General features: G+C 43.7%; 1 protein-coding gene across 5 annotated transcripts; it reads right to left on the bottom strand.

The window, feature by feature from the left end:
* Positions 1–5,738: 5,738 nt before the first annotated feature.
* On the bottom strand, positions 5,739–22,790 carry si:dkey-157g16.6 (uncharacterized protein LOC561837 homolog). 5 transcript variants are annotated; one of them, XM_034537459.1, is made up of 4 exons: positions 22,631–22,790; positions 20,922–21,062; positions 8,877–10,280; positions 5,739–8,751 (listed from the first exon to the last, which is right to left on the bottom strand). In XM_034537459.1, the coding sequence occupies exons 2-4, from the start codon at positions 20,944–20,946 to the stop codon at positions 8,318–8,320; spliced, it is 1,863 nt and encodes a 620-aa protein (XP_034393350.1). In that variant the 5' UTR covers positions 20,947–21,062; positions 22,631–22,790; the 3' UTR covers positions 5,739–8,317. The 5 variants fall into 5 exon arrangements, with proteins under 5 accessions (XP_034393350.1, XP_034393345.1, XP_034393348.1 ...); XM_034537454.1 differs by having other exon boundaries at positions 5,739–10,280; XM_034537457.1 differs by having other exon boundaries at positions 5,739–10,280; positions 22,635–22,790.
* Between the last annotated feature and the right edge of the window lie 4,995 nt (positions 22,791–27,785).

The raw sequence follows: 27,785 nt of genomic DNA, 5'->3' as shown, positions 1-27,785 counted from the left end.
CACAAAAACCCCAGAGGGACCCGGTCGAAAGCCTTCTCCAGGTCTACAAAGCACATGTAAACTGGTTGGGCAAACTCCCAGGACCCCTCCAGTAATCTTGCGAGGGTAAAAAGCTGGTCCACTGTTCCACGACCGGGACGGAATACGCACTGTTCGTCCTGAATCTGAGGTTCGACAAGCGGTCGGAGCCTCCTCTCCAGCACCCTGGAATAAGCTTTTCCCGGGAGGCTGAGCAGTGTGATACCACGATAGTTCGAGCACACTCTCCGGTCCCCCTTCTTGAAGATGGGAACCACCACCCCGGTCTGCCAGTCCATGGGCACTGTTCCCGACCCCCATGCAACACTGAAAAGGCGTGTCAACCAAGACAGCCCAACAATGTCCAGCGCTTTCAGCATCTCAGGGCGGATCTCATCCACCCCTGGCGCCTTGCCACCAAGGAGCTTTTTGACTACCTTAGCGACCTCTGACAGGGATATGGGTGAATCCACCCCAAAGTCTTCCGGCGCTGCCCCCTCTCCGGGGGACATGTTGGCCGGGTTTAGGAGTTCCTCAAAGTGCTCTTTCCACCGCCCGACGATGTCCCCAGTCCGGGTCAGCAGTCCCCCCCCCCCCTGCTGAGAACAGCCTGGGGTAGACCCTGCTTTCCCTTCCTGAGCCGTCGGATGATTTGCCAGAACTTCCTTGAGGCCAACCGAAAGTCCTTCTCCATGGCCTCCCCGAACTCCACCCATGCCCGAGTTTTAGCCTCCGCGACCATCGCCGCTGCAGGCCTTCTGGCCCGTCGGTACCCGTCAGCTGCTTCAGGAGACCCCTGGGCCAGCCAGGCCCGAAAGGCCTCCTTCTTCAGTTTGACGGCTTCCCTCACCCCCGGTGTCCACCACCGGGTTCTCGGGATGCCGCCACGACAGGCACCGATGACCTTCCGGCCACAGCCCCGAGCAGCCGCGTCCACAATAGAGGCTTTGAACAAGGTCCACTCGGATTCCATGTCCCCAGCCTCCCTCGGGATTTGTGAGAAGTTCTTCCGGAGGTGGGAGTTGAAGACCTCCCGGACAGGATCCGCTGCCAGACGTTCCCAGTTCACCCTCACTACACGTTTGGGCTTGCCAGGTCTTTCTAGCCGAGTCCCCCGGTCTACATAGTACCCAACCCCGATAATTCTCCCTGCGGGTGGTGGGTCCACAGGGTGACTGCTGCTCCATGATGTTTTTTCGGGCTGAGCCTGACCGGGCCCCATGGGCGAAAGCCCGGCCACCAGACGCTCGCCGACGAGCTCCCCTCCTGGGTCTGGCTCCGGGAGGGTGCCCCGGTTTCCCTTGTCCGGGCAAGGTAGCTTCAGTCCGTGGGCTGCTTATCATCAGGGTTTATTGAACCGCTCTTAGTCTGGGCTCTCCCCCGAGACCTGTTTGCCTTGGGATGCCCCGGACAACATAGCTCCCAGGATCACTGAGCCACTCAAACTCCTCCACCACGTTAAGGTGGCGATTCATAGGAGGCCACCAGATACGGCCCGTATCCGCCCATATTCAATTTGGACCCATTCATAAAGCGGCTCATTTGGCCCAGATCATTAATGCACCTCTATTCATGGTGATACAGAGGCTTTTACAGCCCAAAAACACTGACATAGACCCTTATTTAAGCAATGATCTGTCCAATTTGATATAACAAGTCAAAAAACGAAATTAATTTGGACATTTAGCTTAATGGCTTACTTAAAATGATAATTAATAAACATGATAATTGATCAAACTTAATTTCAATTGCAATATCAATTTTCCCTTTTCAGTGTGACAGTTGCAAAATGTGACAATTCCATGCAGGAATGAAATGCAGTTTGTGCAGCAAATAAATCCACATACAGTGTTTCTTATGGTTTTTAGTCTCTTTTTATATACTTGCTATATCTGTCTGTGTGAAGAGGCAGGATGAGATATATTTTGCGTTTCATCTTGTTTTTCTGATTACCTTACATTTTGTTTGGATTACCTCTGTTCCACATATACAAATATAGGCAAAAGAAAAGAAACATGCTTAATATCCGCCATTATTTTGTCTGTAAACCACAGAAAGATACAATGTTTATGGTTTCCAAAATGTTATTACAATTACATTCATAGCTTCTATTATGTTTTTTTTAATGAAGCTTCACATGTCTGTCATCATAGTTTATGATCTCCTCACCTTTAAAAAGGGGTCAAATATGATGTATTGTTATTAAAATGTAAAACGTTAAATATGTATATACTTATATCTGCAAAGATTGCGACTTGAGGCAAATGTATGATTTGTTATACTGGATTATGTGGATATAATTTACTTTTCTGTGTTTCCATGTATATCCACTGGGGGTCGCTAATGTGCTTCAGTTCAGCTACTTGGTGTGTGTGAGGTTTCGAAGTTGTAATACTTGTAGATCTTTTATGGCTGTGAAAATGTGTTTTGAGTTTTACAACATTGAATATAAAATGTCACACCATGTTTCATTGTGGTATTGCATTGCCATTTTTAAATCCCATTAGCTGGGTTGAATGTGTGGTTAGTGGTTAGTAGGTCTGTCTTTCAATCAGGGTGTTGACAGTTCAATCCCCGCCCTAGTCGATGTGTCCTTGAGCAAGACATTTAACCCTGAATTGCTCCCAGTAGCTGTGTCTACAGTGTATGAAAGGATAAAAGCGTCAGCTAAATGACATGTAATAATGTTCTTTAAGAGTTTAGTGTCTTCATGGCACAATCAGGTAAAACGTGTGGTTTAATATGTTTTTGGACCGACCACATGAGGGAGGTATAGAGCTGCATTAAAGCTGCTTCCTCGTCGTGTTGAATAGTCTGTTTGGAATTAGGTGCCATCAAAGATCACACATGATCTTCTGCAGACTACCCAACATGAAGAAAACTACCCAAACATGAAGAGTTTCATGTTAACTTCTTCATCTGATTTTTTAAATATCGGATTCTGCTGCTGTTCTCACAGAGACCCTTCTGTTTCTTTTGTTGTTCTATATACCTATTTACTATTTATTTATTCAGTGATCACATTTTAGTCATGTGAGAAGGGGCAGGCCAAAATGTTTTACCAGGACATTCCATCTGTCAAACCTAATTTCCTCAGATTTTTGATTGACCTGTCCAACACAGAAACAATGCAGCTGCAAAGATTTGACCATTTCCTTTCAAACAACTTGAACAGTTTCCATTGTGCCATTCGTTCCTCATCAATGTTTCACATTAGTTTATTTGTCTGTCTTGGAGCTGCAGACTTCATCTGATGCTCATGGTTAGTTTTGTCTGTGTTTTCTCATTAGGTCTTGCTACTCTGTACAAAACTACCAAATGTTGCAGAGCTGATGGACTCGGAGCCAGTTACCATCAAGATTAGACTCTTTAATAGTCAGGCCAATATTTGAGAAAACAGCTAATATCTCAGGTTAAACTACATTGATCCCGGATACTAAATACAGTTTGCAATGGTAGAGAGTTTGAGAATATTATATTATATTTAAAACCTTTCACTTCAAATGTTTAACGCTTAATGCTTGTTAGCTGTCTGTCGGTTGCAGGCTTGGTGTTAAAATATATTCAGATCATTGTTTGTATTACTGTTGTTTGCTGCATTATCACTCTCTGTGCATGTTGGCTATAATTTGTTGGGGTCCTCTTAGGTAAAGGGCTCTTACTGCAGCTTTTTTTCAACATCTGGAACCAATACAGCTGGGATGGCTATCTGTGGGACCAGGGGACTGGGAGGTTGTAGGCTGTGTTGGGATGGGGAGGGGGGCGGGGGGGGGGGAGGCTAGTTGCCCTGGGGGTCCATATGTCCCTGACTTCAAAATAGACTTGATTGTTAACAGCTGGCAGTCCTAACTCACCCAGTGTCAGAGCTCTCCTCTGATGTCAACCTTGTCAGTATCAAGGCCCGGACAATGGAAGACCAGCAGCACGGCACAGGTAGAGTGGCTGTGGTCTGTGTGAAATGAGATTCAGAGAATGACCTTTTTTTTATGAAGGTTGTTACCATAAATAACTGTATAACATGAACTCTGTAATAAAATAAAATAAAAATAATATAGAAATTTAAGTTGAGTGCATGGGGTACACCTTTTTTAAAATCTCACAATCAGCACAAAACAATTCATGAACACTAAACAAAAACAATAGTCATAAATGCATCCAAAAGCTTTGGTTTCTATTATAATTACACCTTTGACATCATCAAATTATTTAAGATTTGCTATTATGCAAATTGTTCTTCTAATCTCACATATCCAATGAACCCAACTATAAACAGCTAATTATTCTGATTAATATAATTAATTTTGATTATTGTGAAATGTTAGGCTCTCAGTTTTTATTCCAGCTGTATCGCAGTGAGGAAAGTGTGGCAGAGATGTGTCCTGCTATTCACTGCCACTGTATGAGTAAATAGGACAGCAGCTCATTAGCATCTTTTATTATCCAATTACAAACTCTGCTCGCCTAATTACCTCCAATCAGCAGGAAGAAGAACATGATTGACTTCCTGCAGGACAGGAATCACTCAGGACAAAAAGGACAAACTGGTGATCAGTTGCTTACTGGATGGAAAGTGACTCACAGACTGAAAGTATATAAAAGGCAGGAGTGTGTGTGAGCAGTGTCCTTGTCTTTGTTCAACTATCACAAATTGTCTTCCAGCAATACTCATATATATATATTCAATGCTTGATCTTATATTTGCCAAAATGTTTCATACTTGTAGTGTAAATTTAGTATTGATGTAACGTAAATTGATGTAAATATGTCTCACCTCACATATCAACATGGTCTATTCAACCTTTGCAAGGTTATTTTGTTGTGTGGATTGTGTTATTGAGTTTGTGACAAGAAAAATAGGAAATCATTTTTTAAACAGCTGTAGAAACGATTATCCTTCATCAGCGGATGAAGGGCGGCCTCAGCACAAGGTTTTGCTGATAACAAAGCTACGCATCATTATTAGACTATTAATTACTCTGGCATCAACACCACCAGCATTACTGTTCTACTGGGATTCAGTCTCAGATGTTTCAAACTCAGCTTTGACGCACATAACTAGAAATCCTGAGTCATGCCTCGACTAAACTTTCAATTCTTGGCACAGAGTTTCTCAGATTTTCTTCTTCTCTTAGTTAGTGTTGAGTCTTTGAAAGATGTCAGGCAAGACCCGAAATAGCACAGGGCGGCCGCTGGGACGAGCAGTTGTTTACAGACAGTGACAGGGAGGAAGGACCTCTGTGCCTGAAGCCTCAGGGGTGTGCTAGCACTGCTTCTGTTGCTGTTCTGGACGCCGCAAAGCATAAAAACACACACACGTGCAGGCTGGCAGACGTATAGACACAAAACACACAAAAACAGCTTTCGTTCAAATCCTTCACCCCCACACAGAAAAACCATCACAGCACATGGCCTCAACTGAAAACATGCTTGTGTCAAACCACGTGCGTGTGTTTTTATGCGTTGCGGCGTCCAGAACCGCAGCACACCTCCGCATGAACCCACTATGTACCTTTTTCTTTTGTCCATTGACTAGGTCCTTTGTGTTTCTACGTGAATTTATCAATCAGTTTAAGTAACTATGTTGACCTTAACATTGGGGTCAAGCCAGGCTACAGATACAGATATATATGGAAAGCACCACCATCATGTAATGTCTGCACTCTGGTCAATTGCAGTCCTTCAACTGTTGAAAGGGGGAAAAAAAAGAAATAACCGCAGTGCAATATGGACAAATTCTGTTTAATATTGTGTGATACTCTTTTCTTAAAATACAGTCTTTTTTGAGGTAGACCATTACAGTTAAAGAACATTATTATCATGTTTAAAACAGACATAAAAAAAAGACATGAAATAAATACTTTCATGTACAATATGCCGCAAAAATGAGGTAGAAATGGTTACAGAAAATGTACAATAACCAAGAACAAAGTTACCGCCAGAACAGATCAAAACATGTAAAAAATAAAAGCTTGTTTTATTGGACAAACTGTCTGGAGTGGTGGGCACAACAAACATCAACATGTGAGCTACTTGTACCATCATTAATATTTAATTACATGTGAATAGTCACAAGCATTATCTAGACCATGCCACTTGAGGCAGGGGTTGTTCTGTAAGTTGTAAATGTGTTTTCAGTTTCTGAGACTGTGATCAGTATGCACAGCGGGGGTCACTCTAATTGATCTGGCTGTATGGCATGACTGAAGCCACCAGCTGGAGAGGGACGGCTGTGCTGTGATATAGGGTTGCTGGACATCAATCAGACCACTTCCACTCCAGAGGAATCGGTATAAGGGAAGGGAAGGGAGAAGGGGGGTGGGGAGAGGATGCAACGCCACATGGCCACTGGGGCTCGTGGCCAGGGGGCAATCCAATCTAATGAGATTGCACTGGGGAGAGAGAAAAAGAGGAAAATAATGATGAGGGAGGGAGGGAGAGACAGAGAGGAGGAAAGGGCAGTGGGAGATATTGCATCACTCTGTGTATACCTCCTGAGGACCATAGCAACAGTCTAACATGAGCGACCTCTGTACCAGCATTCCAGTGACCAGCGTTTTCCAGCTTGTTAAAACAGAACTGGTGGAAAAGGAGAGATTTTTCTAGATTGCCTAAACGTTGTGTACACAAAAAGTGTGTGTTCGTAGACTTTGGGATTTTCTGAAAGGTACATATAGACATAATCTATAAACTGATTCTGCATCTATGTTTTCTTTCTTTTCTTATTGTGCTCAGATGTTCACTGTGTGTGCACATGTATGATTTTTTGCATTGTATTTACATTTATGAATGGTATCTTGCAGCCATAAAACTATTATCAGCAGACATGCATATACAGGATATGTAAACACGAAACAATACTGGGATTAGCAGTGAACAGTTTGTCCAACAAAAAAATGAATATTTTCTGTATTCTACATAGCATTTCTTGAAGACAATCATCAATCCACCATAAACTACAATACAAATAAAGGGTTAAAGAACAGAAAAGAAAACATGTTTGTATATTCATATATAATAATACATGGATTTATGGCATCAAATATCCTTTGAAATACCTGAATTACATTCAATGTTACTCTTTGTAGCATATTCAAGTGTCTCTCCCGAGGTAAAAGCCCAGCGGTAGTGGGTATTACAAGACTGTCAGGTTTCTCCTCGCTTCTTTCTCTCGCTTCACGCCACTCTCTACTAAGACCCTAAGATTACATACATTCTTTATTTCATATTTCTGAGGTAAAGAAATTCTTCCTGAGCATTTCAAACAAGACTACATACTAATAACACAAAAGGAGTAAGTGTAAGAGAAAACAGACACGCTGTAGGTACACATTTTGTTCTGTAAGTGAGATTCTCAGGAAAACTGCAGATGACGAGGAATGTGAGATCAAGAACATATGTATATAGAACTTATGAAGTCATTGAAATGTAGTGCTATTTGCAAGTGAATTGAATAAAGATATGTGTGAAGTATTTCTCCAAACAAAAATGTTGAGTTCTGCAAGGTTTTATTTGCAGAACTCCAACTCCTGGGATGGACTGCAGCAAAGTTTCGGATTTGAGAAAGATTCATATATTTATTTAGATTTTGGGGACAAGTCCGTTTTGTGAAATATAGCAATACTGCTGATTCATTTGGTTTGACATATTTTTGGTCAAAAACTGTGGTTTACTGAAATCTTTCTGTCTGATCCCAAGCCCTTCTGACTAAATAATGAGTGACAATCCAATGACTAAATCAGCATTAAGATAACATGGAAGTGGACTGGCAATAAATAGGATCCTGAGAGTAGCAGTCAAAGGGGGGATTTTCCAAACCCTGATTATCCATAATCTTGGACCACGTCACCGAGCAACAAACAATTGATTTTGTCCCAGACGAAGGCTAATCAGGATCTCTGAGAGTATCCAAATAGTATATAATCTGATTTTCCCATTGGCCAAAATACTAATATACTACCCCACTCAACAAGGCCTATTCATCTTTCTTTTCTTTGGGAAAAATAAAACATTGTGGATATTCATACTAAAACAAAAACAGCACACTATGGCATGCTTCTGCCAGTAAGACAACGTTGTCAGCTCTCCCGTATCGTTGAACTTCTCTGGCTCTTTTGGCTGTAAAATCTGTAATTACAGAACAACAAGAAAACATTCCCATGGCTTTCCATATCAAAGCAAAGATGGAGAGTCCAGGTACAGTGACTGGCTGCTTTCTCAGTGGTTATACATCTTGCTCCACTCTATGCAAGTGTCCAGTTCTTTTGTGGTGGTGTGTGGGCGCACCTTGCAGAAGGCATTCTCAAAGTCTGTGAAGGCTGGGGGCTTGGAGGATGAGGGGTGGCCATGCATGGCCCCAGAGGGGGAGGATGCTGAGGAGAGGGCCTGCTGGCAGAGCTGCAGCAGCTCCCACACTGAGAAGCCCTCTGTGCGCTGCAGCACAGCACTCAGCTCCCTCTCGCTTAAGCTGCAGCCCTGGGGCGGCAGCGCCTGCAGCAGCACCTGCCTGCGCAAACCCACATCTGGCAGCCCAACGTGATAGCGTTTGGCAAAGCTCCGATGAACTGCATCTTGCAGCAGATCTGGCCTTCCGGTGGCACATACAAGAATCACTAGACCTGTGCTCCCCACCTGGGCTTTCTCCAAGGTGGTCAGCAGTGTTTGTCTCAGCCCCTCCTCTTCCATGGCTTCCACCTGGCTGAGCAGCACTACTGAGGGCTGCCGTGCCCCTGCTACCTGCAAAAGAGACCCCAGAATGTGCTCCGCCTCAGCCTTCCCTTTAGAGGCAAGCATGGCTCCACTTAATCGGTAGAAGGAAGCCCCCAACTGTGAGGCCAAAGAACGAGTCAGCGTCGTCTTACCTCCTCCTCGGGGGCCAAAGAGCAGGACGGTTCTTGGTGACCGCATCACTGGACTGGGTCTCAACACGGGCCACAGCAGGTCCTCCTCCAGGGCAGCCTTGACATGGGTGAGCCCAGCCAGCTCGCCCCAGCCCAGTGCTGGGCTGCAGTCCAGTAACTCCCCATTAACAAGGTCCAACAGTCGGGGGTCTGGGCTCTTCATAGTCTCAACAGTTGGAGCACACAATGGGGAGCGTTTGTGCGCCTGGGAGCGGTGCTGCTGCTGCTGTTGGATGAAGCCCTGCTCTGCCACGCCATTTTCCCCCGTCATGCCTGCTGGAGGGCTGTACTCCCCAACTGCCCCATATTGAGGAGACACTAGGGGCTGGGAAGAGGGCTTACTAGCCTTGAAGGTATGAGGGTCTGTGCTGCCTAAATTGCTGAAGCCGTTCCCCCGGCACTCTGTTTTGTCATTCACACTGTAGGGTGAGTTTCCCCCAGCCTTCAAGGGCTCATAGCTATATTTCCTGTAACGAGACCCATCTGCAGTCTCATCATCTTCTATACTCATCTCAAATGCTTTTCTCTTTAATGTCCCTTCAGACTCAGATGTCCCAAGGTTGGTGATCTGGTAACTATAGCTGCCTCCTACCACTGTGGGCCTCGAGGGAACAGGAGTAGGGGCTGGTAGACCGGAGGGAAGGTAAGTTGCAGAGGGGTGGCTGTAGCTGGGGGCAAGGCTGGTCTGGGGAGGGTATGTGCTAGGGGGGTAGTTATAGACAGGTGTGGTAGGGCTATAGCTGGGCACTAGGGTGGGGGTGGATTGGAGAGTGTGGAGGGGGACAGGGGGAAGTGCTGCACTGGGTTGGGGACAGTACCCTGAGGAAAGATATGTGCCATTGTAGCTAGAGGGGTACTCACTGGAGCCACTGCAGGAGCTGCTGCCACTGTAGCCTGAGTCTGAGAGGTTACTGTTCACCACCGAAACACTACTAACCCCTGGAGGGCCTGCAGATGTGGCTATGGCCTTTGAACCTGAGAGGCTGTCATGGCCTCCAGGGGGCACCAGGGAATAGGAGGCATCAGTACCGTGTGACAGTGGCCAGGGCTCCAGCTCAGTTTTTGGGGGGTTGAGGCCCCCAAAGGCCCCTGGCTCTGGGTAAGTGCCCACAGTAGATGGCCGGTCATATGGTGAGTCCAGCACGCCGGAATATTTATCAGCATAGCGCTTCAACAGGTTGGAGGCTGTGAGAGCAGAGATATCATCATTGGCCCAGGCATAGTTATAGCCGCTGCGACCGCGAGCAGAGTATAATTCCGACTTGTGGGCTGGAGAGGAGGTGGTGGAGGAGACGTCCAGGTGCTGCTCAGGCCATTGGCTGAGAGGCTGGGCATGCTCTGGGTTCCAGTGCATCTTTAACAGGCCTGTCAAAAGAGACACACAGGGGAACCAGGTCATAATTTTCCTATACTTACAATTATGTCAGAAAATAGTATATTGATGGTGAAATGAGGAACTTTGATAGAAAACTGAGTTTTGTGATCATGGATATGAATATATCTGGGTCAATTTTTAGCAATTGATTCCTTTCATGTGAGTTGAAAATAGAGAAGTTCATCCCTCCATTGGCTTCGATTGACAAGTGAAATAACTCTCAAGGTAAAACTTTTAATTCCAAGATTGCCAATATATAAAATGTTATGTTACTTCAATTCAATTCAATTCAGTTTATTTTGTATAGCCCAATATCACAAATTACAAATTTGCCTCAGAGGGCTTTACAATCTGTACACATACGACACTTGTGTTTTTTTAAAGTGAAATGGCTCTTTCAAAGTTACAATACTCACTGACACACACACTGGAATACCTGAGATACATCAGATTATTATTTTAATATAGTTTGTGTTTCTTTTTTAAAGATTTGTTCACGTTATGCTGCGGCACCTACACCCTTTGTTTAGTCGTCACGGAGACAAGACATACTGTTATTTTTATTCAGAAATAATAGTCCAAATAACAGTCTACATTCGGTTTGAAATGAATTAGTAAACTAGACGGTGCAAAGCAGTATTAGTAGACATTTGTCAATGTCACAGTGACACATGGTCGGAGGCCCTCATCTTCATGAAGCCAGTGAAAAGAAATTGCCTTTCTTCTGTTTGGAAAGGAATCTTTTCTAGTGTTACCATCATATATGCTAGCAGAAGGGGCTCACAATTCTCAGAGAGGGAAAGGAAGGTTAAAGGGAGGTGAATAAGTAAGAAAGCAGATCAGTAGGTTGGATGTGTTGTTTTGCGGTTTACCATGTTTACCACTACTATTCCCTGTATTATTAACATCTGCAGGTCTCCCAGAGGACCTATTGTTATCTCCCCGTGCATGTTGCTCTGAATGCCTGCTTTCTTCGCACTGCACCCCCACCTACCACCCACCCACCATACACCAGAGCTCCAAAGGCCCAGTGGCCGGCTGGACATAAGGAGGGAGGGAGGGAGAAGGGAAAGAGTGTGTGTGTGTGTGCGTGCGTGTGTGTGTGTGTGTGTGTGTGTGTGTGTGTGTGTGTGTGTGTGTGTGTGCGGACAGTGGTGTGGAGAGAGTGAGAAAGACAGAAAGAAAGAAAAAGAGAGAAAGCTAGAGGGGGTTGGGCTTGGAATTGCAGCATAGTGTGCTATTCATCAGCACAGTCTCCCATGGAACATTGGGAAAGTGGAATGTCTGTTCCTCTGGCTGACTTCAGCACTGGCTGAGCTCTGATTGATCATGGCTGCTACGCACCGAGCACATCGATGAGCTAACACCAGAAAGGGCAGTCAAGAAAGAGATTTTTGTTCCATGAATTGTTTTCCCTTAATATCCCCTCATGCAAAGGTCTTATTTTCCAGTCAAACATTCAACTGACATTGCATCTGAAATTGGTGAAACATGCATATCAGGTATAAAATGCATCTCCTACATTTCTGTTGGAACACTATTCTTTTTATTTTCTCAAGCCCATTTCTTTGTGTGTCTGTATGTTCAACTGTGAAAAATATATATGTTTACGTGGGTATTTTATCACAGTAATGCAAGACTAGCGCTACCTCTTGCTGAGGCATTAGCTTGACATTCCATACATAGCTTGGCATTATTGAAGTGTCATGATTTACTCTGAGGTGAGGACTACTCCAGCCATAGACAGGGAGGTAAGAAGGAATAGAGCAAAAATCCATCATTACTGGCCTCTCTGCCTTTCCTTCAGTGGCCGGCTGATGATTCATTATTCATATTGTCTGCGTGTGGAGCCAGGCTTCTTATTGCCATTTAAATCAAATCTCAAACTCCACAGCCTGCAATTCTGCTGCTGCCCTCTCTAGCTTACTCCTTAACTTTGCCCTCTTTCTTTACCCGCTTTCCAAACCTCCCCATGTGTGTTTTCAGATTACACCCGTTATTTATTCAGTTAGATGAGACCAGCAGACCAGATGGCTGTTGGATTATCATGTCCTTCATATTCAAATCCACTGCCTTAAGTTTCCAATGGCCAAACCAGTTCGAGTACTTCCCTAGGCTTCAGTCAACCCACACACCCCTCCACAGCAAGAGGTAAAGTAACATTCTCACACTCGGTTCACTTTTTTACAAACATGCTGAAGACATTGTCTTGTCCACACCCAGATGACCACATATTTCTGTGGTCTGACTCGCAGGCCTTTGTCCGGGCTGCAGAAACCATGTATATCCTGCAGGCCCTTCCCATCTGCAGCCCAACCAGTGTGCAGCCCCAATAATGGGGCCTGTGTGTGACAGAGATGGATGAGAGCCCAGGGGAGCTCATAAAACCTGCAGCGGGGAGGTAGGGATGGAAGAGGGAGGGGAAGGAGTGGACAGCAGGCGCTTCGTCCTCTCTAAGCAGACTGGAGCGGACATTAGAGGACTCAGTGAGGCAGGCTAACTGCTGTCCACTCCATCATCACAGTAGCACCAAAACAGAATGCACTTCTCTCACACTACCCCCTTGACCAACGTAATGACCAGCTGCGCATAAGAACCATATCACTGTTAAATCTGAGAGTAATTACTTTCTAAAAAAAAAAGTGCATTATACTCAATAATTCTTTCTGTGTGTACACAGTGAGTTAGGTGAGTGATAGGCTGCCATTCATTTCCCTGATGAACACAGCAGGGTTGCAGAGCAGTTTAGCCCTTTCCATGTAATTAGATATTGGCCTTGGCTGGATTGTGGTTTTTAGAGCAGTAGCGCTCCATAATGAACTGAGCTCTAATCTACACTTCTGCTTAAATCAGAGCAATCATGTAAATGAATTCACTGGAGGGGCAGGAATAAAGCTAAGATTAGAAGCAGGAAATCAGGACAGTGTGGACATACTGAGATTAATTTAAATATATATTTCACTGCCATGCTAGATTTGAAATGATCCTATACAACACAAACTGCTCAAATAATTTCAGAATTTTGTAATCCTGATCTACGTAATCATGTTGTAACCTTCACTTATACAATTTTCAACTCCAAGGCTTTGACATGTCTCTCTCCTGCCACACCCCATTCAACTCAACCATACCAATCATATTAGAGATGGATTATGGATTAAAAAACCAAACATTTCAATTCCTAAGAATGGTTAAGGACCTCAGTATGTTTTAAAATAGGAGTCTTCCCCTCATTCAATAATGTTGTTGGCCTTTGTTGCTCTCAATTTAAGCAGTAAAGTTGCTCTGTGATCCAGTCAGTAAGGAGTTTGTTAGAGTATAATATATTTGATCAGTTGTGCTGTTAAACTTATGGTGAACAGAAATTGGTTGAAGTATACATAAAATAGTGAAGAGACTACTTTTCTATTGACCGAGCTTGATAAGAACCGTATGTGGATGCACATGAAACGTCCCACTATGTGTGGGTGGGTGTTCTCAGCCCCAGGAGAGACAGATGTTCTTCTGCTGACCGCCTTACTGTCTTCGTGGCCATTGTGGTGGAAGTCCGTCCAGCAGACGTGCGCGGCTCTGCAATCCAGTTGGCCCTGAGACAAAGCCTAAAGGATCCTATTGTTAGGGGCCTATCTAATTATGGAAATCTTATTAATCTATTCAGCAGCAGTCCACTGACAGCTTTTGTGTCAGCCTGGGATTTATTGAGGGACCTGTGTGAGCTGCATCCTATTGTAGGAGTGCGTGATGAAGACAGTGGCATGGCTCTTTCAGAAGAAACCAGCTTTACTTTGAGGAGGCCCTAAAATCAAAATTAGACTACTTATGGCTCAGGGGGAACATGTTAGGTTCATCTGTGATTTCTGCTCTCAAATGCTCCAATCTGCCATCTACAAAGCCACTGAGTCTCATGTTGACACGGTGAAACCAGAGTAGTTTTTGGCCTATATAGGCTGGTAGAACTCTAGACGGTGTTGTGGTTTGCTATAAAATAAGTATAAGTAGGTGAGTTGAAACGTTATCTTGGCAGGAAGCCTGAGACGGAGGGCTCCAGTGCCATTTCACTGCTCCCTTGAGGTTGCTTTCATCCTTCTCCCTTCCCGGCACTTTTGTTTTCCATGCCCCGAGGAACAAACGGACATGGATGCAACAACTCTTCTGGGACAGTGTGCAATTAAACTGTGTCGATTGTGAAGAGGCTGCTTGTAAACAAGAGCGCCGTGGATCAATCAAATCAGGGCTCTATTCATGGTTGAGCTCTACCCCCACCCACCGAGAGAAAACTACCAACATCTCCAGTCCATCGTGCAACCTCCACGCACAGGCACAAATTAGGGAGAGCAATGTGCTTGTCCATAGATCTATAAATCCTGTCATCCTCTGTTCCTAATCTCTTATAAAACCTTAATAACAAGAGATATCATGATGCAGACCTGCTTTTCTGGTCAACTTCACAATTACAAAATATATTGTGTCAAGAAAAATTAAAAAGTGGTTTTGTCGTTTGTCTTTGGCTTGCTTTGCATAATCTCTATTGGATATTTATGTGTCCATGTACTTGTCTTTACTCCTTTTCTAATCACATTATTGCACAATAACTAACAAAATATATACATTTTAAAAAAGAATCAAAATGTCCTTGCAGGAGAAAACCTCGCTCTTTCTGCTCTAAATGAATCTGCTAACCTCAAAGACCTCCACAATGAAAGTGTAATTCCGTCTAGGGAGTGAATCCACTTTGCCAAAAACAAAATTCTTTCAATATTTCCAAATAGAAAGCTGCAGAGAGGGCAGTGTCAAATTGGTTTGTGAGTGCTGCTCCGGCTCTTGTGGCATTATGTCAGGGATTCAATTTAAAAACATCTCAGAAACAGAAACCTACCGAAATTTACCCACACTACTCCGCTCCTCCGCGACCTTCACTGGTTACCGGTGGCCGCCCGCATCCGCTTCAAAACATCGGTACTTGCGAACCGTGCTGCGAACAGATCGGGTCCGGTCTACATCCAGGACATGGTTAAACCGTACACCCCACCTCGTTCACTTTGCTCGGCTTCTGCCAATTGGCTTGTAGCTCCGTCACTTCGAGCTAAACACTCAACAAAATCACGGCTGTTTGCTGTGCTGGCTCCTCATTGGTGGAACGAGCTCCCCATTGACATCAGGACAGCAGAAAGTCTCTACATCTTCCGTCGCAAACTAAAAACACATCTTTTTCGACTATACCTTGAATAGGTAGCACTTAAATGCCGTAGGAGCACTTAAATGTCCCTTACCAATAGCACTTTGTTGTTTAGCACTTTAGTAGCACTTAAATGGCACTTACGGATAGTACTTTGTAGTTTAACTTTATTGAAGAAATTGTACTTGCTTGATTCTTGTTGTTCTGAGTTTGGACTCATGGTTTAATGCACTTATTGTAAGTCGCTTTGGATAAAAGCGTCAGCTAAATGACATGTAATGTAATGTAAAAAATTTAAAGCTTCAAATGAATGCAGTTACAATACAAAAAACAGCGCTGTACCAAATGAGAATGACAGGCAGAAAGTGGAGAAGAGGGCAGCGTGTGACAGACACTATATTTGTGCTGATGAATCACAAACTTGATGCTGTGATCACTGCATTAGTTGTTTGGTATTCAGCAAGCGCAAGCTGATCAATGAGTTGAAGGCTGAAACTCCTTCTTGCTGGACATAAATATGTTGAAGAAAGTATGTCTGTACATTTCAGAAAACATATCCAAGAAACTGCTTTGTACAATCATGAACTGAGTTTTTTGTGCAAAAGGAGAAGCACTTAGAATCTGTTATTTATTAGTGTTTGTTATCTTGATTTGTTGTTCACTCTTGAAGCTCCTTAAGTTGTCAATTCTCAAGTTCACTTTGATTTATGACGCTAATATCAGGCAGGACATTCTCACTAGTCTGCTGCCGTCCTGCCGGTGCATACTGCATACCTGGTCTGTCATAAAAACACCAATCTGAGAGGTCGGCCACAATTCACAGCGTGGCAGGTTGAGATAGTGGAAAATTGTCTCTGGATGTTCTCTCACTTTGGTATGAAATATACATTTTACTTTTTGTCAAAATACAAAAAAAGTATGAATTCCTTACATATGTTGTGGAAATATGTCTATTGTACAATTGTGAAGTTATAAAATGCCAAATTACCTCCAACAATATTCTCCCCACAGATGCAGAATAACCTTATCGTGTGGGGTTTTGTCAAAAAAATGTTAAAGGAAGTTTGAGGTCAGTCCTTGAGGCCCTTCCCAAAGCACCTTAAGACAGGGATAATGCGCACACCGGACAACAAGGATCATAATTCATTAGACATGCATAAGTGGGCATTGCTGGGGAAAGTTATTATGAATCTATGTGTTAATCACAGGGCTACTATCAATCAAAAGCAACACAACCCTTTCTGCCTCTCGCTCCCTCTGGCTCATCTGCTCTCTCTTTCATGGCCCTAAAAAGATGCAATAACAGAAGAGTGCGGTAGCTCTGGTGGGGAGTTTTCACACCTGCTGCCCAGCGCACAAGCAGACGCAGCTCTTTTCAAACACGCCTCACCAGTCGAATCCCAGGAGGAAGGAGCCCGTCTCCTGCAGTGGCATTGAAGGATGTCCTCTGTGTGCGTCTCTCTCTCTGCACCTTCCTCTCTCTGTGGATACAGCTATCGGTACTCCATGTATCAGAATAACACTTTGACTCACTCTATTTTTTGTTTCATCCCCCTTTGGACATGTTGGGATGTCAGAATAGTTGTTGTCAGCGTGTGCTCTTAATTGGGTTTTAGTAGAAAACAGTCTGACGTGTACCGAGTATTTCTAAGATAATAGTAAAATTGTAACGCCCATGTCTGTTATAAAAAATAGATAGAATAAAAGACAATTATTTTTCAGAACCAGTCAATAAACTGAATAAAATAAGCTTCCATGTGGTGAATTCATTAGCGGTGAAGGAATATTCAGGGTTGTTAAAAGTTGTTGTTTTGCAGAGGAGATGGAGGGGAGCAGTAGCCTACTTGATGGGATTTGTTAAACATTGATTAATTGACAAACGTGTTTAGAATTGCTAATGATAGTGCAGCAAAAAGCAAACGCCAATCTGAGAGCATGCTCATTTTACAGCCCTTTTCTTGGCACTCTCCAAAACTAGAAAGCCTCCAGATTAATTGCTGGATACGTCACTTCATGCTCGTAATTTTAGAAACAACTCCCCCATCCCCCGAGCCTGCTAACGCACGTCCACAAATGGCAGAGCCCTGTCCACCACCACCCCCGTACAAGCCCCCTCCCCTTCATGAAAAACAGGGGCCCTATTTTGTGTGACTGCAGGCTGGCTTTAGGTCATTGTGTCCACTAATATATCAGAGAACAGCTGTCCAAAGGTTCTGTGATGACCAATCACCCCTTCCATCTGTCTCACTCCCCAATCTCTGTTCTATCTCCCCCTCCTTAGCTCTTTTCCTTGCAATCGCCTTCTTGCCCCGATTCTCTGCATCTCCACCTCCCTTATCCCGCCCCCTTCCATTTCCAGTGAGCATGTTGCATTCCCTCCTCTCTGTCCAAATCCCCTGGTCCCACTGTGTTCCCATCTTACGCTCTCAGGACATGGACAGCTCTGGGATTTGTTGTTTTCTGTTCGTACACACCCAAATTAGAGGAAGCTCAATATATCAACAGCCACACTTCCCTCTGTGGCCATGCCTTTTATGATCCCTGCATTAGAAACACATCATGCCATAACGATTAAAGTATGTTATTTCTCAAGCGTGGTCATTTACTAATTAGCTCTGGTAGTGTGAAAGAATTTGTGTCTCATTGTCGACCTCTGAATTCTGCTGCCTCAGGAATCCAGTGAAGTGTTGCCATCCAAATGAGCCTCACCACCTTGCTTCTTAATTGGGCCCTTAACGGGAGCGGAGGTCTCCTTAATGAGCTGATGAACCCTCAGAGGGACAGAGCCCTGGGCCAGTGGACTCACAGGGCCATGGGTCCCTAATCTTCTTTTCATGTAGACACAAACGCATGCACAACATACACACAGACATGTACACACACAACCACACACACTGGGGGCTAATTAGAGCCCATTCACACTCTACACTAATGATCCCTGTGCTTATTCACACAGACACACACACACTTTGGCAGGCTGTGTGTTTACTGAAGGGCCTCACAGGCCCCTCCACTGCAGCACTCATACCACTCTGCCTACAAAAGGAATAGACGCTGGCACAGCCCTCCAACCTGCTCATTCAGGATGAGCCAGGATGAGATCTACTCCTTGTTTTTCTATACAAACTACTCCATGACTTAGCGGAGTCATTCACAAAGACACTTACACAAAACATAAAAACAGAACCAGCGAGAGAAAGGAGAGGGAGAGGGGTCAGTCAGAGGAGAGCTATAAAAACTGCCAGATTTGGACTCCGGTGTGTAGTTTCTTTGTGTGTGTGAGTGTGTGTTGTTTTAAAAGAAAAGGTATCGCTACACCAGCGGGGGGCCCCAGCAACAAGAGTTAGGGCACTCTTGGGTTGGCAGCCTGGGACTGATTTAAGAGTGTGTTTGAAGTGCAGATTACAGATTCTTTGCACCAAATCCCACCAGGAGTATCCATGGCCCCTGGAATCTCTCTCAGGTTTCTTCTCAGGTCCGGCCATGGCTGCTTGCCCTGGCTGCTTGCCCCAGCTTGAAGTCCTCCGGACTGGCCGGAGCCAAGGGCCAAGAGCCAAGGACTGGACACACCGGGGAACAACAGGACACACACACTTAAAGTTGGATCCAAATCAGTGAGACTAAATTTGTCGGACAGTCGTGATGTCAAAGAGTGAAGTCTGTTTGTGGGTGTACCTGTCCTAACCATTTGTCACCATGTGTGCATTTACACACTGGGACCCATCTATGTGCGGGGGCAGAAATGCTTACAGCAGTAGTCAGAAATAGCATTGGACAGTGTGAATGCTCAACAATCCCCCAATGGGGATTCCAACACGGAGGTGAGAGTCTTCGCATGTCCGGCACATATGAAAAGTCCCTCACAGTTGTATTTTTCACTCAGCAGACTCATGACTACAGTCTTTAAGTAAAAGACAGTGAGCTGCAGTGTCACCAGCGAGCACAGAGGTGTGTTTGTGTGTCACTGGTCTGAGAGTAAACAACAAGACGACATAACACTGCCGTGAGCGCTCACGTGGAACGTTCCCTCTGTCTACACACACGCACACTAGCAGGCTGTTCTGAAACAATCTCACTGCTGCAGAAGCTCTGCAGAACAGAGATACTCTGTACTCTGTGAAACTTCTGGACAGAGCCAATGAAAACCATCTTTGTACATCCTGAACGTAAAAGAAATCGCACACAAAGGCATGAATGTACACGAGAAGATTCCCATGAAGGACAAGCCCTGTGGAGACACTGAAAGCATGCTAACTATTCTACCAGCAGTTTGTGACATTCTTGGATATGCTGTCTTCTTTAGCAGCAGGGAGAGTGTGTTCAGTCAGTGTGGACTAGCAGGGTGCAGGGAGCTAATGGAACAAATAAGTATGCATGTTCTTGCAAATTATTCTTGTATCAGTTGTATTTGAGCAAATTAGCTGGATTTAAAGCAAGAACATCTTTAAAGGTAAAAAACATGACATGTCTGGGAGAACAGGCATTAAACGTGTTGATGTGCATCAAGAGCCACTTGTGAAAGGACATGTTTCATAACACATAAGGTTTCAAACTACTATTGACTATAACATGTGCTATTTCAAGGGTGAAATTTACAAAGCAAAATTGAAAAAGCAAACAAGTGTCATGGCTACTGTCAAGCAACAGCTCATGATGCTTCAATCAGTCTGTTTTATCCGGTAGGAGTTATCATACCCCCACACTTGCCTTACACCGACTGCAATCCATTTTTGGGATGTAAAAAAAAAAAATAATCAAACGTTTTTTTAATTTAACCATTCTGTTTGATTTGTCCTTATTTTCTTTTAACTGTCATGCCAATAATGCTCCATTGAGGCAAGTTAAAGAACTGGAAAAGGGGTCTCTTGAGGCCGAGGCCACGGAGGCAGCCCCATGCTGGCCGGCACACAATGCTGTTTTGGAGAGCCAGAGCCCTGGACTCAAATGAAACCTGGTGAGAGGGTGCAAAGGGGAGGCCAAAACTGGACACATCAGTTATTAGGTCAGCATTGAAGGGAGAAAAGAGAAAACAGGAAAAAAAGGGTGGAGCATTGGGCAGCATGTGTGGTGTTAAGTCCTGAGCTGTATTGGTAAACTGACACTAGCAGAACCGAGGGCTTTCTATTGCTCAAACCGTCTGCCCTCAAACCTCCCTCTGTCCCTCTTTCTTTCCCATTGGTGTCTTCCGCCTGGTGATGAAACATTCAGAGAGGGTCGGTGCCCGGGGTTTAGTATTTCCACAGTGCACATCAAGGAAAAAAGTCAGGTCTCTGCAATGAGGCGTGCACCTGAGCATTCTTTCCTTATATTTGCAAAATACTGAACACAGTGTCTACTCCCACTTGTTTTTAGAAGTGGGGGTTCATTGATTCAGACAAAGTCCAACTAAGTGAAGTGAAGCTTTGCGATGTGACATGCTGTTCAGTAGAGAGAAAGAAGGTTGTAGTCTACTCACTATAGGGGACAATAGGACTCAGCATTCTGTGGAGCTGGTCTCAGTAAGGCGGAATGCTGTTTTGTGAAAGCCAGCTAAGGTTAGCGTCCGTCCGGCTGTAGTCCATCACAGGCATGAGCTCGCACTGACAACAGAACAGCCCTAAGAGAGAGAGAGAAAGAGAGAGAGAGAGGTGAGGCAGTTACAGGCTGCTGCACAATGTCTGGACAAACACTCACATGTCAACCAACCCTTTCGCACAAGCTCACACGGCAACACAAACCTAAACACACACAAACACACAGCCCAGAATTCACCCAGAGAATGATAGAGTTACTGACCAACCGTAGAACCTTATCAGTGTAACACAAACAGAATCCACACACACACACACACACACACACACGCACACACACACACACACACACACACACACACACAGTCGGCCAAATTGACACACAGAAGGGTATTCATTATAGGCAGGCATTAAGCTGATTGTGAAGCTGTGTGCAGCCTAAAGAGGGCTTTCTAAATCTGCCTCACGAAAAGAGGCATGCATACCATTGCTCTGTGCACTGGGGCAATAAAGACTGCATTCTTAGGAGACCGGACACTTTTTGAGCTGCATAAGCAAAATGCAGAGGAAAAATGTTTTCAAACAAAGTTTTACTTTGCAATGTTTTTTTAAAAATGAGAAAAATAAATACGACTCTGTTTGAGGTTTATTGACAATTTAAATCAAGCAGTTTAAAACAATTAATCAGTTCAACCAACTATGTTTGTCTATTTTCAAAGATCTCTCAAAATTAATTACATTTGTGTTGTAAATGTCATATTTTAATCATGCACAGATTAAAGACAGTTTAATCCTCCAGTTTCTGTCATTGTATTCTGATATGAGGCACCTCTCTGAGCAAACCCAGGAGATTAAAACAAATCTGGAAAAGTATTTTTTTCATAACAGTCAATTCGGGTTCTTTCTCAATTCTTGGGAAACCAATGCATATTTTAAATCAAGAGAGATATGACTGAAATAGTCTTCCAGTTTTTTTAATCTGTGAACATGTTTCTGTAAATATACAGTCCATCTATAACGAAACGTGACGCTACTGTATTTATTGAAAAAACTAAATTTTCCAGCAAAACATAATGCAAACTCAAATATATAAAACAACTTAACAGTATTTAACAGTAGTAATGCAACATTTTGATATGTATTGCTTTACATTATTACATGGTCACAGATAATCTCTTTCTTAGTATATAGAAAAACTAAATAAGTCGGTTACCAGTTCATATTCAATCATATACCGTTTCACATAGAAGAAAAATTACGCAATGACCACACGGCTGTCCCTGGACACCCAGGCTCTACGTACAACACTGCCTCCGACTACGACCCCTTATGTTGAAGAGTCAACTTTTAACACTCAGCCCAGAATAACTAACTGCACTCGAGCAGCAAACCGCAACTTCCACTTAAAACAAACACAGCTCTGTCCTTGCACAGTTCAGAGAGAGGCTGAGAGGATAAGGCAGATTTCAGAGGTTTGGTTTGCTCAGAGAAATGTCTCATGATCAGTGGCCAAAGAGGAGAGCTGCTATAAGACGCTCAGCACCGGTCCCTATCCAACTTCAGTCAGCCAGCAGAGCCCAGTCAAACAGCAGGGAGAGCAGCAGGCTATGACAGCAGATCAACACAGAGATGCAGAGAAGACAGGCAGCCTTACCTACTCATGCCTGCATGTCCTCCATCAGATCTGAAAGCGCTACGATAATCCCTGGAGCACAGCAGACTTGTGTGTACACTGCTATGCTTTTTTTCCACATATGGGACACAACTCCACTCCCTCTCCTTCTCTCTCTCTCTTTCTCTCTCCCCTCCCTCTCTCTCCCTCTCTCTCTCTCTCTCTCTCTCTCTCTCTCTCTCTCTAGCCAGTGACAACAGAGTGAGTACTCAGCTCCCCTCCCCCATGGATCTCGCATCCCCCTTTCCCTCCCTCTCTTTATGCTAAAAGCATTTAAGTAGGAAGGGAGCGAGAATGAGGGGAAGGCAGCAGAGAGGGTGGGGGACTGACCAATCCTGCTCTGGAGGAGAGAGAGAGTGATCATGCTGAAGCTTGGACACAGAGGACATTGGAAAGAAAGAGTTTTTGGTTGGAGGGAAATGACCAGGGTAAGTTTGGTTAGCCCCAAGAGGATTAAGAAAGAGTGGAGGGAACAGGGAACAGATGGTGGTGAAAACACAACAAGGAACAATCTCTTATTTCTTCTCTGACTAAACAGATGATTAAGTCATAAAGTTCCTTATAGTGTCTTTATTCAATCACTCTACAGCAGAAACATGGTAACATAACTTTTTTGTAACTCAGGTCAGCTCTTTCAAAGATGCCTTTCAACAATTCCACAGCTGTCACACCCACACGTCACAACTTCTGTATGTAACCAAGCCCCAGAAGGAGCGCCCGGCTTTGGGGCAAATTTCACAGAGTGGCATGGAATAACAACTTGCAGGTCCATCACGCGATGCCATTTGGAACAAAAATACTTTTTCCAATAGACTTACATTGGGCGAGTAAGAGACGTCTCTAAATCAGCAGGTTTTTTTCTTTCTTTATGGTAAATCAACTTCCCAGTATGAACATTTAAATAACCCGTATTTAAACATTAGGTCCTGAAAGTTGTAAAATATAGCCAAATAGAGATAATTTATTTCTTCAGTTTGTGTGAATGAGGCTGGACTAAGAGCTGGGAGGCGGGTTTAAAGGAAATAATCGTTCTATGGGCCCAATGGATGCAGAAGATCGCTGGAAAATCTGTGTAATTTTATCAGAATTTCATTTGCTACGTTCATCACTGAGCAACTTTCATAAGAATGAACGTCTCCACCACTATATCCAGTTCTCTTTCTATGTCCATGTATGTAACACATTTAGAAATTGAAAACAAAACAATGTGGTTTTGGAAAGGAGTTAGCCTATTGTTTTGAGGTATTTAGTGATTAACAGCAGCTGAGACCATGGTAAAAGCTCTTCAGTGACTAGCACTCCAGAAGTTCTGTCCTCACAAAGCATTGATCCAGGACCGATATACTACGTGTCATGCTCCAGGGTGGTATTCTCTCAGAACCCAGACATTTAAATCAATCAGCGGCTTGTTGAAATATAAACTATGAGAGCAAAGTAACAACAAAAGATAATTTACTTCAACCAAGCTACATGTTTTCCATTCAACTCCTAACAAACCACATCCAATTAAAGATGCTGCAGGGTGTCTTCCTCACCTGAGCAGTGTGCTTAGTACTGCCCCTGGTGGCAGGAGAATATGCACTGCCGTTCAAAAGTATGGAGTCACCTGCCATTTTTATGTTTTTTCTCTTTCCTAAAAAAAATTTGGTTTTATAACTTCGTTCGGGAACAAGGACCACGTCCTGAACATATCTTGTTTCCTCCGCATTTTCTTTCTCCCTCTCTCCCACTTAATTACATTAACATCGGGGAATCTGTGTAATCAGATCTTCCGAAGAGACCACCCCCACTCAAGATTCTTCACTCTCCACTGGTGGCGACTGTGTATGTATATATATATATATATATATACATATAAAAGGTTGCCTGCCATGTGAAGAGTTTTTAAAAAACATGTTTCCCAGATCAAACTACCAAGACGTATCCATCAAGATTAGTCCTCACACTAAAGCTACTGGATTCACATCTTCCCAATCCTGAACAAAACCTGGTGATTCCTGAATGAAGGCTGAAACCAGAGGTTTGCAAGTCACTTATTAAGAATACGAAACATGCAAATAAGACAACCTTAGACTTCCTCCTTTTGGGTGAAAGCTAGCCAAGTCCATTCACCTGATATGATATCAAACAAGCCGACCTCCCTAGAGAGTTACGGTAATGAAACATAACTGGGATTATTGGCTGTTATGGAATTGATTTCAAGTCATAGCCACCTTCTACAAATATCATACAAATAAGAAAGAAGGTTTCTGGCACTCACAGTAAAACCTTTCAAAGAGAACAAACTCCTCAATCTAAAATGCAATACAATAAGTAGTGTTGACTATATTTGATGCATTTATGATCCAATACCATGTCTCTCAGAAGTTTTTCCAAGCTCCATTTATCTCATGGTCAGGTGCTGTACCAGTTTAATTTACTCGCTCTTCACACACAGCTGTCAGGCTGTTTTTAGCGCCACACTGAGGGCCACATGGCCAAGCTATCTCCTCCGGTTACACAGAGCTGGTACTCCAGTCAAGCCTCCATGTGCTAGTGCTGCCACAAAAGCTACAGGACACCACACTTACGCACACAGTCTACCACAAATAATCGTATACAAGTGAACTGAAAAAAGCAAGGGACATGTTGATCATATGTTTGGTGTCCAGAGTATCCCATGGACCTCATCATGTGACAGTGTAACAAACGTGTTGCACTTTGAGCAGACTGAAGACACAAGCAGTTTTAAATAAAAAACGTATATGGAAAACTAAATGGCAAGAGATCTGTAAAATGATCCTAAAACCAAACTGTCCATTATAAACATCCATTGTTTGTCCACCTACTTCCTGGTTCTACTTTGGCCTACCTTGGCAGACACAAACACTCAATTGTGCAGTTTCCTGTGCAATGTTGGCTTGTCTCTAACCTACATGATCGTATGACAACCTGTTTTCCTTGCTTGTCTGACTTCTGTATCAATATATTCCCATGTACTTTAGTGAGTGCAGTGTTATAACTGACAGAAATGACTGCCTAAACTAAAAGAAAAAATAAATGAAGTTGGAATAAACCATACTTATCTTTTAAACACATGGCCTCTGACAATACTAAGACATGTCGGTTGATCTATTTTAGTAGATACCCCGGTGGTCAGTGACATGGCTCAAACTGGAATGTAGGTCAATAAACACATTGGAGGAAACACTGTAACTCATTAGAGTGGTTACAAAACTTAACACACCCAGCGAGTCACAGTTCAGAACCACAATTAGACTCCTTAATGTTTCCCTAATATGGGATCCTCAATAGATTTGCTAATGGTGTCTCTGTGGGAGGTTAGCTGAGGGTACGATTGAGTAGGGATGTTGAAAGCAGACAACTCTGGCGCGCTCTCTATCACTCTATTGCCTTATTAGTGCTGAGGCAGCATAGTGTGGACACAGGCAGCCTGCTGAGCCCAGCACTACTGAAGCACAAAGACTTCAGGGCCCCAGGACACGAAACGAGCCAAAAACTGAGAAGAAATAAGACTGAAAGAGAGTTTGAATGAGACAGAGCAGGTACGCCTGCACAGACTAGTTGCCAGGTCACGACTGATTCATTTTAGTCAGTGGGTCCTTGAAAATATCACCACATGATAGGTAATTAGCCTAATGGCAGCTAGCAGTAGACTGGCAGCATGGGACAGTGAGGTGTTCAGCGGAGTAGCTAATTGTACGGTTGAGGGTAGTGAAACTCAGGACGTCACTTTTGTAGCACAGCGTGTACAAACTCATCTGGTACCAACACAGACAGCAGAGGACAGAAGCAGCCCGCTCGTAAATCACACCAAAGGCGGTAGAGACTTTCAGCATAGTTTTTATTCCATAACTATTTTGGTACAAAGATTTACCAGCCAGTGTCGTGGATAGACGGCCGAGATGTACTCGCCAAACGGATCTACCTGCATTAGGCGCTTGGCAGGTTTTCACTTCGGACACTCTTGACAGGTGTCAGTCTCGAGGATTCGGACTCTTCTGACATGCATTAAGATATTTCTGCATACTTGTAACAGCTTGGGCTCCCCAAACGTTTAGATGGCATTCAGTCCAGAGGACAATGTGGCCATGGGTTAATGTCAGGGCTTGGAAGTTGCTTTGGTGCCTGGTGGTTGGAGGTTAATGGAGAGATATGAAAAGGAGACAAAAGAGCCATGGCAGGCTGAAAATGACTCCTGAATTGACAGAGGGTACAGGTCAACACGCTAGTGTTTGACTTAATACTCCGGGACATGTCAACTCAACACCTCCATTCAGCAGGTTGTTCGCCCAACGATGAACTATGTTAGCAGGTCAGCTGGTTTCATCGAGGCAAAATGATGAATCAGGCTTATACTTAATTAGGTTAAATGAAAATATGCGTGCAGCACAGCCCACTGGGTGATTAGCTAAGCAAAAGATCATGCTTAATGGCTGTATAGACATAGTTCTTCATCCGAGATGGAGGAAGTTGTAGTTCCTTCTGAAAATATAGGAGAATGGACCTCCTGCACTTCATACCTACCATCAGAAAACTGGCAACGATAATGTTATTGCAAAACTGCTAAATATGCTGTGTATATGGACAGTGATTATGTACTCAGCTGTTATATGCACGCAGTGTGACTGATGACGTTTTTTCACCAAAATATGATTTTTGAATATGGGAAAACTCACTAAAAATAGGCAATATATTTATTTCCCATTGCCAGTAGACTGGCAGTAGGAGGGTAGCCTTTCTGTTTTTCTCCTGGTGTGTAACATTCAAAGTCACAGACGGCCAGCTTCGAAAGCAGGATTAGTAAACATTGAAAATGTTTTGGTGGTTACTTCTTTTTTTTATCTGTTATTTATTCTGTTGTTTTTTTGTTAACTCTTTTATTTAGTTTAAGTGTGTTTTATGACAATCAGCGAGGTAAAATGACTTGTCTCCTCAAGAGCATATTAATTGTATATTTGTCTTGTGAACATGCATAAAACCAATGCACTTATGTTATTTAAAAGTCAATAAACACTATAGTTGACATTGTAGATAACCTTTGAGGTTGGAGACTTGGCTGTGAGCTGCTATGTGAACTGAGTGGACCAGGTCTCAGGTATGAGACTTAAGGTCTGACCTTGGGAGATAATTGTTC

The sequence above is a fragment of the Cyclopterus lumpus genome, chromosome 7 (assembly GCF_009769545.1).
Source record: "Cyclopterus lumpus isolate fCycLum1 chromosome 7, fCycLum1.pri, whole genome shotgun sequence".
In the NCBI taxonomy this organism is placed as follows: domain Eukaryota; kingdom Metazoa; phylum Chordata; class Actinopteri; order Perciformes; family Cyclopteridae; genus Cyclopterus; species Cyclopterus lumpus.
The sequence above is the reverse complement of the archived record's forward strand: the minus strand, read 5'-3'. Positions and strand labels throughout refer to the sequence as shown.

Excerpts from the sequence above, each read along its gene's own strand:
- si:dkey-157g16.6 (XM_034537454.1), bottom strand. The coding sequence starts at position 20,946 with ATGCTGAGTCCTATTGTCCCCTATA. Across the intron at positions 10,281-20,921 it reads GAGTCCTATTGTCCCCTATA|GCCTGTTAAAGATGCACTGG; the intron begins GTGAGTAGACTA and ends CTCTTTTGACAG.